The 13,180-nt window shown below is 39.1% G+C and overlaps 1 protein-coding gene across 3 annotated transcripts in view; it reads right to left on the reverse strand.

The window, feature by feature from the left end:
- Window positions 1-4,524: 4,524 nt before the first annotated feature.
- The window catches only part of CNTN4 (contactin 4), a 598,977-nt gene continuing 590,321 nt past the window's right edge, over window positions 4,525-13,180 (reverse strand). For all 3 annotated transcript variants that reach the window (XM_069084072.1, XM_069084073.1, XM_069084070.1), the window contains exons 22-23: window positions 10,592-10,760; window positions 4,525-6,442 (exon numbers count right to left, since the gene is read on the reverse strand). In XM_069084072.1, coding sequence (XP_068940173.1) covers window positions 6,342-6,442; window positions 10,592-10,760 — 270 coding nt within the window. In that variant the 3' untranslated portion in view covers window positions 4,525-6,341. The remainder of the gene's footprint in view (window positions 6,443-10,591; window positions 10,761-13,180) is intronic.

The following is a 13,180-nucleotide window of genomic DNA, read 5'->3' on the forward strand; positions in this document are numbered from 1 at the left end:
GGAATGGCTGCCAAAGAAATAATAATGGGAACCTTGGGAGGAAGTGACCCCTCCATTGTAGATTTCATAATAGATTCAGTGAGGAAGGCCAGGCATTATATAATGCACATCTGGATTACTGGACAGAAGATTAAAAAAAAAAAGATCAGAAATAAGATAGGTAGGATCCCATAGCCTAAGCAGCACAGAGGAAGTCACCCAAGTAGGATGAGAAGTTTTTCGGATGAAATGCTGTTGATGCAAATATAAACTGTTATAATGAAGGGAAAAAAGAGGGCTGGAGCTAAAGATCTAGAGTGGGAAGAGAACTTAGAGGCTACGGAGTCCAGCTGCCTAATTTTACAGAGGAAGAAAATGAGGCAGAGAGAGAGAGCAAATGATAGGTAGTGTGATGGATTAAGTGCTGGACTTTGAGTGAGGAAGACCTTAAATTCAAGTCCTGATAGCACTTACAGGATTATTGGAAGGACCAAACAGGATAATGTATATAAAATGCTTTGTAAACCTTAAAATGCTGCATAAATGTTAGTGATGATGATGATGATGACACTGATGATGACCCAAGGCCACATTGCTAGTACATATCTGAGACTGGATCTGAACCACGGTCTTTCTTATTCCAAGTCCAGTGCCTGAGCCAGGAAACCAGACGGCTTCATTGTGGATGATGTGGATGATCAGGTCACTTACGAGATTAGGTTTTAAAAAGACATCTGTAGGAGATGTCAAGAAACTCACGATGAATATGAACGAGTGTTAGAATCCTATAAGATGAGGAGTAACAAGAACACAAAAGTGCCTAACAATCTACATCTGGGGATGAAGAGGAAGGAGGGGGAAAGAGAAGGGGCGGGGGAAGAGAAGTGAAGTGAGGGAAAAGAAATAGGAGGGAAATGAATGGAGGAGAGGAAGAGAAGGGGAGGAGAAGGGAAGGGAAAGGAAGGGGAAGGAGAAGAAAAAGAGGAGGGGAAAAGAAGAGAAGGGAAAGGAATAGAAGGAAAAGGAAGGGAAGAGAAGAAAAAGAAAAGAGAAGGAAATGAGCATTTATAATACATGCCAGGCATTGTGCTAAGCATTATGTAGAAACATTGTCTCAATCGATCCTCACGATAAATAACTCCATGAGGCAGGTGTTATTATTATCATCCCCATTTTATAGTTGAAGAAACTGAGACAGACAGGTTAAGTGACTTGCCAGAGGTGATTGAGCTATAAGTGTCTGAGACCAGATTTGAACTCACACCATCTTGACACAGGCTCAATGCCGCCTGGTTTCAATTGTAGAGAATACAATTCAGATCAGAGAAGAGATAAGATTGCTATTTGGGGCATATGGAACAATGATAATAGATGATAGAAAAATGGCAACAGAGAAAAATCGGTTTTCTCCAATATAAATAATCTTTAGATATGGAAGTATAAAACACGGATCGTGAGCTTTGTGAGCAGAGAATTGAAAACCAAGATAAATAAGATGGTAAGAGATCTTGGTCAAGACAGAAGACCTCAATTTTTAAACAACACAGATGACATAATTTTCAAATTTGAGGATCACATAGGATTTTACACATAGAGCAAGAAGGCTTCTTAGACGTGACCTACTCTAACCCCATTGTTTTGTACAGAAGAGGGAATTGAAATGATTAAATTTAAGTGATTTGTACCAAGTCACAGACTGAGCTGCTCTGAACTTGCAGCCCAGGTCCTCTGACACCCAATTTCATTCTTTTTCTACTCCACTGTGAATAATTGTTAGTACAGTAGCTGACAGAATGAGGGTTTCCAAAGACAGGCCAGAATGATGCTCTGAATCCTACAAGATGACATTTAGTTACTTGCAATACTTCTGGTTAAAAACAAACCAACAAATGTGAAAACACAGGATGAAGGAGATACTGTCAGAATGTAATTCGTGAGGAAACAATCTGGAGTTTGGAGCAGACTGAAAGTTTAATATGAATTAACTTTCGTGGGAGAGCCAAAAACCAGGGTGATCCTCAAGGGCCATGAATAGATGGTTAATGGTGCGAATAAGGAATAGGGACCCACTGTATTTGACTCTGATCAGACTACACATCTGTAGTTATTTGTTCAGTTCTGGGCACCACAGCTTAGGAAGGACGTTGATGACATGGGCTGGATTCCAAAGAATACAATTAGGATTGACTGAAGGAACTTCTAGAGAATGTAAGTTCTCTGAGGGCAGGGACTGTTTTGACTTTGCCTTTGTAACCTCAGAACCTAGCATAGGATTTTCATAAGTGTTGAATTAGAGGAATGATGGGATCTTTGATTTGGAGAAGACTTGATGGGGAAATAGTATAATAACTATCTTTAAGAATTAAAAGACTGTAATTCAATCATAGGAACCCAGATACAGAACTGGAAGGGACCTTAGAGGCCATCACACTCAGTGCCCTCATCTTATAGATGAGGAAACTGAGGCACAGAGAAGTTAAAAGACTTGGCCAAGGTTATACAGCTAGCAAGTGTCTGAGTCAGGGTTTGAATGCAGGTACTCCTGAGTCCAAATCCAGTGTTTTAAATACTACTTGATGCTGTCACACAAAGGAAGTATTAGATTTGCTTTATGGGTCTCCAGAGGGTAGGTGTAGGAACAGTGGTATAAAGAGGCAGGCTTTGGCTTGATATGAAAAAAAAAAAAAACTTCCTGATAATTAAAGCTGTTTGAAAGTGGAATGGACTACATTGATATATAATGAGTTTCCTTCACTGGCCATCTTAGAATAATTAGATAATTATTTCTTGGGGATTTTATAGTTCTGGTATAGGCTGAGCTAGACAGCTAGGAATATCTGTCTTGGAGTCAGGAGGATCTGAGTTCAAATCCAGCCTCAGATACTTAACTAGCTACGTAGAAATTAGGCAAGTCACTTAACCCTCTTTGCCTCAATTCCTTATCTATAAAATGAGCCAGAGGAGGAAATGGCAAACCACTCTAGTAATTTGCCAAGAAAACATTAAACAGGGTCACAACAACAAGCAGGCTGAACTGACTGATTAAGACAGTATGGCACAATGGGATGAACACTGAATCTGGTGGCAAAGGACCTGGTTTCAAATTCTGCTTCTGATACTTTATACTTGTGAGACCATAGGCAAATGTAATTAGTAATCAATCTCTTCATATGTGCAAAGAAGAATGTGTGTGTGTGTGTGTGTGTGTGTGTGTGTGGCCATTAGCCTAGATGGTTGCTGAGGGACCTTCTGACCCTAAATCTATGGTCCTATTATTTGTGAAAGCCAAATGACTACTGTGTTTCAAGTGGACAGATCACTGTGGACTCCAGTGGGCTGGGAAGGTTTTGTTGGAAAAGAATGACTTTACCTGGGCCTTGAGGGATAGGAGAGGATATATATTTAAATAACTAGATAGATATCTAGATAAATAGATAGATAGGACCATCATAGACATTTCTGATAAGAGATTCAATGTGAACAATGCAAAGAATGGGAATGTATGAGGTATGTTGATGAGGTAGTAAGTAGACCCATTTGGTCAGAGCAGGTTTATGTAAGAGAAGAGAGAAAGAAAAGATTGGAAAGGTGCTGACTGGGGTCATATTGCTTAGGGCTTTGAATGCTAAGCTAAGGTGTTTGAATCTGGTTTTGAAGACATTGCAAAAAGATTTACAAAAACAGATACCTTTAGTTAAATTAACAGGAGAATTTGTCTTATTTAGCTAATAAAAAGGCCTCCATGACATAGCTGATAGAAAGCTGGTCTTAGCCTCAAATCTTTCCTCTGACATATACCTGATGTGTGATCCCAAGGCAAGTCACTGTACCTCTCTTTGCTCTAGGTAACTTTCTATGACTCTAGAGAAGGCACTGACCTGAATCACAAAGGAAGTTTGCTCATCTGAATTTTACCTATATCAATGAAATCACAAGTCCTGTCCCAATCAATAAGTAACAATGAATAAAACCTTATGTTCCATGTAAAATCTTCAGAACATGCATTTCTTTATTTAGAATTTATGCCCTCCTTGCTTAAAATAAAAGTGATGTCTTCAGAATATCACTTCAAAAGGGTCATCAGGACTTTGGGTTGGGACAACTGGATATAGGGGCAGCTCAGTGGCACAATGAGGATAGAGTGTCAGACCTGGAGTTAGGAAGACTCATCTTCTTGAGTTCAAATCTGACCTCTTACACTTACTAGTTGTGTGACCCTGGGAAAGTCATTTAACCTGTTTGCCTCAGTTTCTTCATCTGTAAAATGAGCTGGAGAGGGAAATAACAAACCACTCCAGTATCTCTGCCAAGAAAACCCCAAATGGGGTCACAAAGAGTCAGACATGACTGAAAAAGATCTGAACAACCACAAACTAGATATCATGAATGATGGCATAGGTAGAGATTTATGAGTCACTCTATAATCTCAAGTGAGAAAGCAAAGAATGCTGTGTTGAAACAACAACCTGAGAACAACAAGAACAGCAACAAAATCCTGACCAATGGATTCAGGAAGGCAAGAAGAATGCTCCCAGAAGACAAATATCTTTACAAATGACAGCATATTTATTAACAATACCTTTAAAAAAAGATTACATCTGCTAGATCACTGATAAATATCATTTACACTGGGGATGGAAACTACATGGGGTGTCCTATTTTTTCATTTATTTTGCTGTTTTTGTTGTTTTTTTGTATGATTTTTGTATTTTTTTGTATTTTTGTTTTTTGTATTTTTTTTTTAATTTTTGTTTTTACATAGAAGTAACCATATTAAACTAAGAAAGGAACACAGCGTGAAATACTGACAATATTTTTTTTTTCTGGTTAACACACTTGACTTTTACACAAGTGGAATCCTGATTATGACTTTACTGAATAAATATATTTAGAAGGTTTAAAAGTTAACTTGTATTATTTGTAAGCAAAAATATGACAAGTTACAGGCAAATTCAAGCTCTCAGGAGAGGAAAGAAAAAAATGGTGGCAGCACATTTAAAGGTGAAATTTTTTCTAGAAAATTTTATCACTTTAGTTATGTTGATAGCTCTGTCAAAGTCAGCTTACAAAATTCCCCTATAATAATAAACAGTCCTTTCCTGAATAATATGGTTTGTTTGATATTGTCACTTTCCATTGCAATTTTAAGACTAAGAATGTAAAAGTTTATAAAGCAACTAGGCTGCCTACATAAAATCCGCGATTCGTTAAGAGAACATACAATCATATCAAGGATCTTTCTGAAGATTCATATGAAAAAAATGTACTTGCAACAACTGCTTGCCAAAACAGGAGAAATCAGTCAAGTTCCATACGTTATCTTAATTCAAATGATGGGATTTTTTTTAAAGAGCTACATAGATATCATATATAAGAAATTTTGTAAATAAATTATGAAACCATCAACATAGAATTACCTTTTAAAATGTACATTCAAAACAGATACATTTCAAGATAGGAAAATTACCTCTTCTCTTCAAAGACTTGGTTGACTATAGTAACTTGATCTATGTTACTACAGGATATGTAATGTTGATTTCCATGTCTAAGATAATGCTACTTACTACAAAGACAATAGAAACTGAATTGAGTATAAAGAAACTTTACAGTGCGATGCGATGCGAATGTGATGGATGGGAATATTGCACAAAGTGCCCCTTGGGCGGTGTGTTTATGCTTTTGAAATTGCAGCCATTCCTGAAAATTGTTTTGTAGGTTACAAAATCCATAGGATGAGGGAGTGGGGATTGGGAGAGGAAAAGAGTGAGGAGCGAGCGAATTTTACATGTCAGAAGTACTTGATTCAATGCATTAACCACCATCATAATTGCCATTTAAGTTGAGTAGCCTTGAGTGACAAACCAAGCCTCTAGTTGTTCCACCCGGGGATGCCCTGTAAAACTGTACAGTCAAGTTGCAGTTGATTCACTGAGACAAGTTTTGAACACTCCATCCTTAAAGGAAACATTTTCAAATCATAATTTTATGATAGTGTCACCCATAGCATTTTACGGCAAGAGGAAAAAAAATCAATATCTACATCATATGTTAACTTTAAAAAATTCTATAAAACACTAAATATATAATAAAAAATATGCATATAAGGACATATGTAAACTGCTTTGGTAACATCATATTACAGATGTTTTCAGTGCATTGCAGAGTTTCCAAAGAAACTTCAGACAAAGCTATATTTGCTTTGAGGAAGTACTGTATAATGCCATTTCTAAAGAAGCATAAAACATTTTTTTCCAGTAATAAGATGTACTTGAACAACAATATTACTTAGTACTGGGTGTCTTCAAAACAACTAGCTAAATGTTGCTTATATTCTCATCAGCAAGTCCTTGAGATAATTTTTGTCATAAACTGGACCTCGCTGTGAGGGAGATCATTATTGTACTGATGGCTGACAGTGTACAGGCATTCGAAGTGGAAGCACCTGATCCTCTTGCATACGCACCTGCAAAGAGAAGAAAGACAATTCGTTGTGGCAGGTCAAGTTAAGGAGCTGAATGTTCAGCGGACGCCCAAGGCAGGGGAGAGCTGACCATCCATCAGTAGATGAGATACACTGAAAACAGCAGGTACCTCTAGGAGTAAGTATTCTCCTTTGGGCCAGGTATTGGAGGGGAGGAGATGGAGAGGGTGATGTTAGTAATGGATACATAAAGCATTTCCAAATTTAGGACAGCGTAGCTAGGGGGTCTGGAGTCCGGGAGACTCATCTTCCTGAGTTTAAATCTGACCTCAGACACTTACTAGCTGTGTGACCTTGAACAAGCTATTTAACCCTGTTTGCCTCGGTTTCCTCATCTGTAAAATGAGTTGGAAAAGAAAATGACACTCCAGTATCTTTGCCAAGGAAATCTCAAATGGGGGCATGAAGAGTCAGACATGGCAGAAAATGACTCAAAAACAACCACAAAAAGTTTAGGGTAGCCCTGTGAGGTAGCTAGTTTTCTGATTATGGCTTTCACTTTACAGATGAGGGGCATGGGTTCAATGAGGTTAAATAACTAGCTTAAATGTCATACAACTGGTAAACAACAATTAGAAAAGGAGCTTTGGTCTTTGAGTATCAATTACAATCAATCTTTTCCACTCTGTCATAGCAAATTCTCAAAGAAATCAGCTTTTTGGGACATATCTGGTTCAAACTGATCGGTTGCTTTAATCAAAGTGATTCTATTTCAGCTCAAATGGGAATCTCCATGTGAATAGAACAGAGCAGAAATGGTACAGATAGATTCTCTCAAAATTATATGTGTTCTCTCTTCTAAGTGAGACACGAACTTCACTACCAAAGTACTGTACAATATGATCTCGAATCCTGAAAGAATAAGCTTTCTCCACAGAATGTATTGTTCCTATTGGACTGGCAATTGGATTTTACTTAAAAGGAATACGGGACCTTTTCTAAGGAGACCTGATTCTATGAAACCCTGGAATCACAAGTCAAACCAAAAGAAAAATAGAATCTTTGCAGCTGCAACTCTATCTCACTTGAGGTAAGATAAATGAGCCTCAATCTTCTGCACACTGAAGATAGCTTCCATATCTCTCCATGGGTTTGGCTTCATGTGAAGATTAGACGTGAAGGCTCTTATTATTGTCATCTGAATTGGACAGAATTTGGCCCCCTTCTGAAAAGTGAAGAAACTCAGATCTGCGGCTTTGCGTAGGCTAAGGATGGTACAGACATAAGCCTTTGAATCATTCCTAGGGTCTGTTATGCCAAAGTACCCCCTGTATTTGAAGAGATGCACTGTTCAGCATCCTCAGAAGATAGTTCTAGAACCCTTCACGTGAGATATTTCCAAAGAGAGATGCTTTTACAAGGGAGCAAACACTCAAGGATTTGGTTTGGAGCATCCAAGTATTAAGAAAAATTCAGTTCTACTTACCAGTTTCATTCATGTGCATACTACTGAAACCCAACATTTACACCATGTAGTAGGTGCTTTTTTAGATGGAAAATTCAGCTACTATTGTTGTGTATGGTATCAATAATCAATCAATAAGCATTTATTAAGTAGGCACTTACTCTGTGCCAAGGAAATCTCAAATGGGGGCATGTACTAAAGGTACTGTGCTAAATGCCAGGGATGAAAAAAGAGGCAAAGGGTAGCTCTCGTCTTAACAAAAATGAAGATCATGTACAAAATATTTTAAGTGAAATATAGTCAGAGGCAGCATGGTGTAGCAAATGAGGAGCTGGCCTCATGAGGTCAGTCAGTTATTAAACATTAATTCAACATCTGCTTTGTGCTAGGTGGGCATGCAAAGAAAAACAAAAGATAATTCAGACCCTCAGGGGGCTCATGGTCTAACGGAGAAGACAAGTATGTTCAAATAAGCTACATAAATTGGAGATAATCAATGGGGGAGAGGGGCAGTAGAATTAAGGAGGGTCAGGAAAGGCTCACTGTAGAAGGCAGAATTTTAGCTGAGACCTGAAGGAAGCCAGAGAAACCATGAGGCAGAAATGAAGAGGAGGACCATTCCAGGCATGGGGGCGACAGTTATTGAGAATGCAGAGACTGGAGAGATGGAGTGTCTTATGTAATAAACAGCAAGGGGGCCAGTGTCATTTGATCACAGAGTACAGGGAGAGGAGAAAGGTATAAGAAGACCAAAAAGGTAGAAAAGGGCTTTAAAAGCCAAATGGAAGATTTTAAGTTTTATCCTGGAGGTGATAGGGAGCCAATGGAGAATGAATAGGTGGGATGACATGATCAGACCTGTGCTCTGGGAAGATCACTTTGACAGCTGAATGGAGGAAGGACTGATGTGAGGAGAGACCAACCAGCAAGCTATTCTAACAGTCTTGGTGTGAAGCGCTAAGGGCCTGGATAATGGAAGTGGCAGCATCAGAAAACAGAGTGGGGCATACAGGAGAGATGCCTTGAAGTTAGGCAACAGATTGGACCTAGGGGATTTTAAAAACTAAGGGGTGGAGGACCACACCTAGGTTGTGGGCCTGGTTGACGAATGGGCGAGCTCTGCTATTCTTAATAGTAACAGGGGAATTTGAAAGAGGGAGGATTGGGGTGGGGTCACAAGATACTGAATTCAGTTTTTGACCTATTGAGTTTCAAATGTCTTCAGGATATCCTATCCTAGCAATCACTGTATTCATTCTGTGATATATTCAATTGAATTAGCCTTTACTTTTGTGCTAGGCATCATACTAATTGCTGAGGATACAAAAGGAAGCAAAAGATAGACCTCAAGGAACTTACAATCTGAGTGAATATATGTAAATCAAAGATTTATCACTCTCTATACACACGAAAGACCCGGTGTATATGATGCTATGTTTCCATGTGGCAAGAAACCCGAAGGATAATCCTGTTAAATCTTTCTCAGGAGTAGAGTTGGTCAAACTGGCCGAGTGTTGGGAATGTTTGACTGAGTCTAGTCACATGATAGTACATAGGCACATTAAGTCTTATGCCGAAGTTCAAAAAATCAACTTCGCAAGCTGAAAGGGAAAATAAGACTGAGCTGGAGTTAGAAAATCTGATGAAAATCCAAGTATTGTCATTTACTACCATGGGGGAAGCATTAAGTTTCCTCATCTGTACAATGAGAGGGTTGGACTTCTTAAACTTTTTCCATTCGGGACCCCTTTTCAGGCAGCATTGGTTGGCACTGCATGACCCCTGAGGGCAGGCCTAGTGCAAAATGTACATGCTTTGTGTTCATAACCAAGGCTGCAGTGAAGTTGCCTGATACAGCATGGGCAAGTGCTGCCAGAAACACCTCGGATTCATTATGTGTTTGCTTTTTAATTAATTTTTGGTCATTGTGTGTTCAAAAACCTTTTACTGTTGCCAAATTTTTCACAACGGCATATGGGATCCCACAGTTAAAAAAGCGCTGGACTAGATGGCCTCTCTTCTAGCTGCCAATCTATGGTCACATGTAGGCATATACATACGTACGCCCATGGATATGTAATACACAGCATGCCCAAACAGGCTGATTTGAGAGGGGGTCATTTCCCTTTCTCTGGAGGTCTTCAAGTAGAGGGTCATCATATTAAAGAAGAGATTCTGGTTCAGTTACGACTTGGAATGTAAACTCTTTTAGAGAAGGGGCTGTTCTGCTTTGGTCTTTATATCTCTGGAGCCCAGAACAGCTCTGTACATAGCAGGTGCTTAATAAATGTTCTTTGGATTAAATGTGATCCCAGTTGACTCTGAGATCCTGCAGTCCTATGTAAAGACCTTTCCTTCTACTTATACTAATTGACAGCTTTTTTTTCCTTTTGATTTTTACTCCATCCTTTTGTTTGATGCTGCCTGAGGCTGTGTCAGCATGTATAAATTGGTCTGGCTGTTTAATTGACTGATAACCTGTTAAGTCAGTCAAAACCAATTTGTACATTTAGAAACAGTGTGAGATCAGTGAGCATCAGTCCCCTGAAGAAACTGAGTTATACTGAGTTCCCTTTTATTAGATTTCTCCCTTGTCATACCTAATTGAGACTAGGTCTTGGTCCAGTGGTCCTGGGCTCATTTGCATGACTTGGCTACATGACATCTCCATGCTCCCTTATATAACATCTGTCAAACCAGGAAACACTGAAAAATGGCATTCTTACTTGATATCTTTGGAATTCGAATTTGCTCACTGCTACTGCCGTCTCCTCCATCACTAAATGGCCTAATTTCTATTATGTAGTCTTCATCGAAAGGCAAAGAAAGCTCCACGGATGTCTTGTTTGTTTCAATTACAGATGCGCTGTTTTGTCTGTTCCATCTGTATAAAACCTATAATACAAAAAACAACAGGCGTCTGTTGCTGACCTCAGAAAAGACTCCAAGCTTCCCAAATGCCAACTGCTTACTGATTTTACTTGTCCCACCCCAACAGAATGAAATGAAGCCATGACCAGAGGGGCTGGCCTCACCTAGTCCCTACCCCAATTTGGAAACAGTAGTCTAAAGACCCCAACACAATGTGTCTATGAAGTTCACAAAGATGCTTTCACAATCATAATCATCTTAAGTCAGCTGAAAAATAGTTCAGCAAAATGAATCAATACATCCACTCATTCCAATACATTCCTCATTCTATAGATGAGGAAACTGAGGCAAAGGGCGGTTAATTGATTTGCCTAGAGTCACATAGGTAGCAAGCGGATGAGCCAGAATTTGATTATTCACTTCCTGGCATCTAAGATTTCTCATCTGTGAATGTTGTCACCTTCATTTTATAGATGAGGTTTCATCTGAGTTTCAGGGAGGCTAGCTGTATTATTAATACTTTCTGTTACATTGCCGTAACGTCCCATGGCCATACCCCCTCTCCTCCCAGTAGAATGCTCCGTTTAACAAAGTATCATCAGTTAAGCAAAGACAAACCAACATGTCAACTGTATCTAACAAAGCATGACTATTCCATAACTGCTGCCTCTCCCATAGTCTGCTGCCTTCCGATGTCAAGAATGGCCACCGAATTGATTGGAGTTCTGATATCTTACGGCTCTGTTTTTCTTTATGTTATTGTCCTCATTGTTTAAATTGCTCTCTTTATTTACTTTTTAAAAAATAAAATCTTATTTTATTGTTATCTTTGATTTTTTTAATCACCCAACACTTTTGATATTTCTCCCATCACTCCTACCCATTGAGGCATCATTAGAAAAATAGTATGGTGTAATAAAAAAATCATCCTGGAACTGGAGACCTGCTTTTTATTAGTATTATCCATGTGACCTTGGGTGAGTTTGGTCCTCACTTTCTTTATCCATACGATGAGGGGATGGGACTAATTAACTTCTGAGATGCTTTCCTGCCCTAAATCTATGATTTTATTATCTTTATAACAAAAACTTGAAAAAAGAAGTGGAAAATAGTTCAGCAAAATGAATCAATACATTCACTTGATCAATTAGAGTTGAGTCATCTAGTCCATTCTCATTCTACAGAAGAGGAAACTGAGGCATAGGGAGGTTAAATGATCTGCCTAGAATCACATAAGTAGAAAGTAATTGAGTCAGAGTTTGGTTATTCACTTCCTGGAGTCTCAGATTTCTCATCTGTAAAATAGAATAGTAACCTTCTGCTCTCTTAAATCTAAGAATGGCTACCTGGCCACTTCTTCACACAGAGTCCTTGCATTTCTCTGGCAAGGTGTCAAGCTTCCACATATCCCCTGGCACCCCAAGTCTCTAATTTATATCCTACTGCCACAAGGCAGTGAATAACATTTCCTTAAGTTAGAAAGACTCATCGGCATCATTCCTCCACCCGAGGCAACTCAGATAACTACCTTAGTGTCCCCTTAGTCCTTACTAATGACTGTGCACCAATAAATTCCCTGTTTTATTTAGAGGTGTCAAAATTTCTCATTCTGGGGCTCTGGGAGAAAAAGCTGGCTTATCAGATGCAGAATCACATCCCAACTTCCTGGAATAAATTGCTTCTTTGATTTATCTCCCATCCTTTCCAGGTATCAGGAAATTCAAGTAATTTAAAGTATAAATCCTATTCCCAAAAGAAAGATTTCCTGGGGAAAAAATAACAGATTGTGTACCCAGCCTGCAAATTCATTTGTACCTTGTCTGGCTTCTATAGCAGAAGACTGGCATCTAAGCCTCCTCTCTCCTAAAGGTGACGTGGCCTAGGGAAAGATGGACCCTGCCCAGACCACTGGCCTCATGCTCAAAGCTTGGGTACTCAACAGATTGCTTCTGCTCAAGCCCTGTTTTCTGTATTTTCACTCTCTCACAACAAACCAATACAACAAGCATTTATTAGGCACCTACTAGGTGCCAGCCACTGTACCAGGTATTGGGGATACAAAGCCACAATCTAAACAATGTTTGACAGCCTAGGAGACATCTAGGTGTCAGGGGATAGGGCACTAAACCTAGAATCAGAAAGTCCTGAGTTCAAGTCCAGTCTCATGTACTAGCTGTGTGACCCTCAGCAAGTAATATAATCTCTGCCTGCTTCAGTTTCTTCAGCAGTAAAATGTGGAAAATTATAGCACCCCACTTGTTGTAAGGATCAAATAGATGATATTTGATCACACTGTGTGCTTAGTACAATGCCTAGAATATAGTAAATGTGTGTTTCCTTCCTTCCTGGATACTCTTTGTTCCCTGATCATTGGCAGAGCTGGAATAAAAGGCAGTTAGGGAGTGGGGGGGCAATGAACATTTCACACCTTCTCTAGCCACTTG

This window comes from Petaurus breviceps, unplaced genomic scaffold (genome assembly GCF_028583685.1).
Source record: "Petaurus breviceps papuanus isolate PSGF00001 unplaced genomic scaffold, PetGlider_PUasm1.0 174, whole genome shotgun sequence".
Taxonomy (NCBI): Eukaryota; Metazoa; Chordata; class Mammalia; order Diprotodontia; family Petauridae; genus Petaurus; species Petaurus breviceps.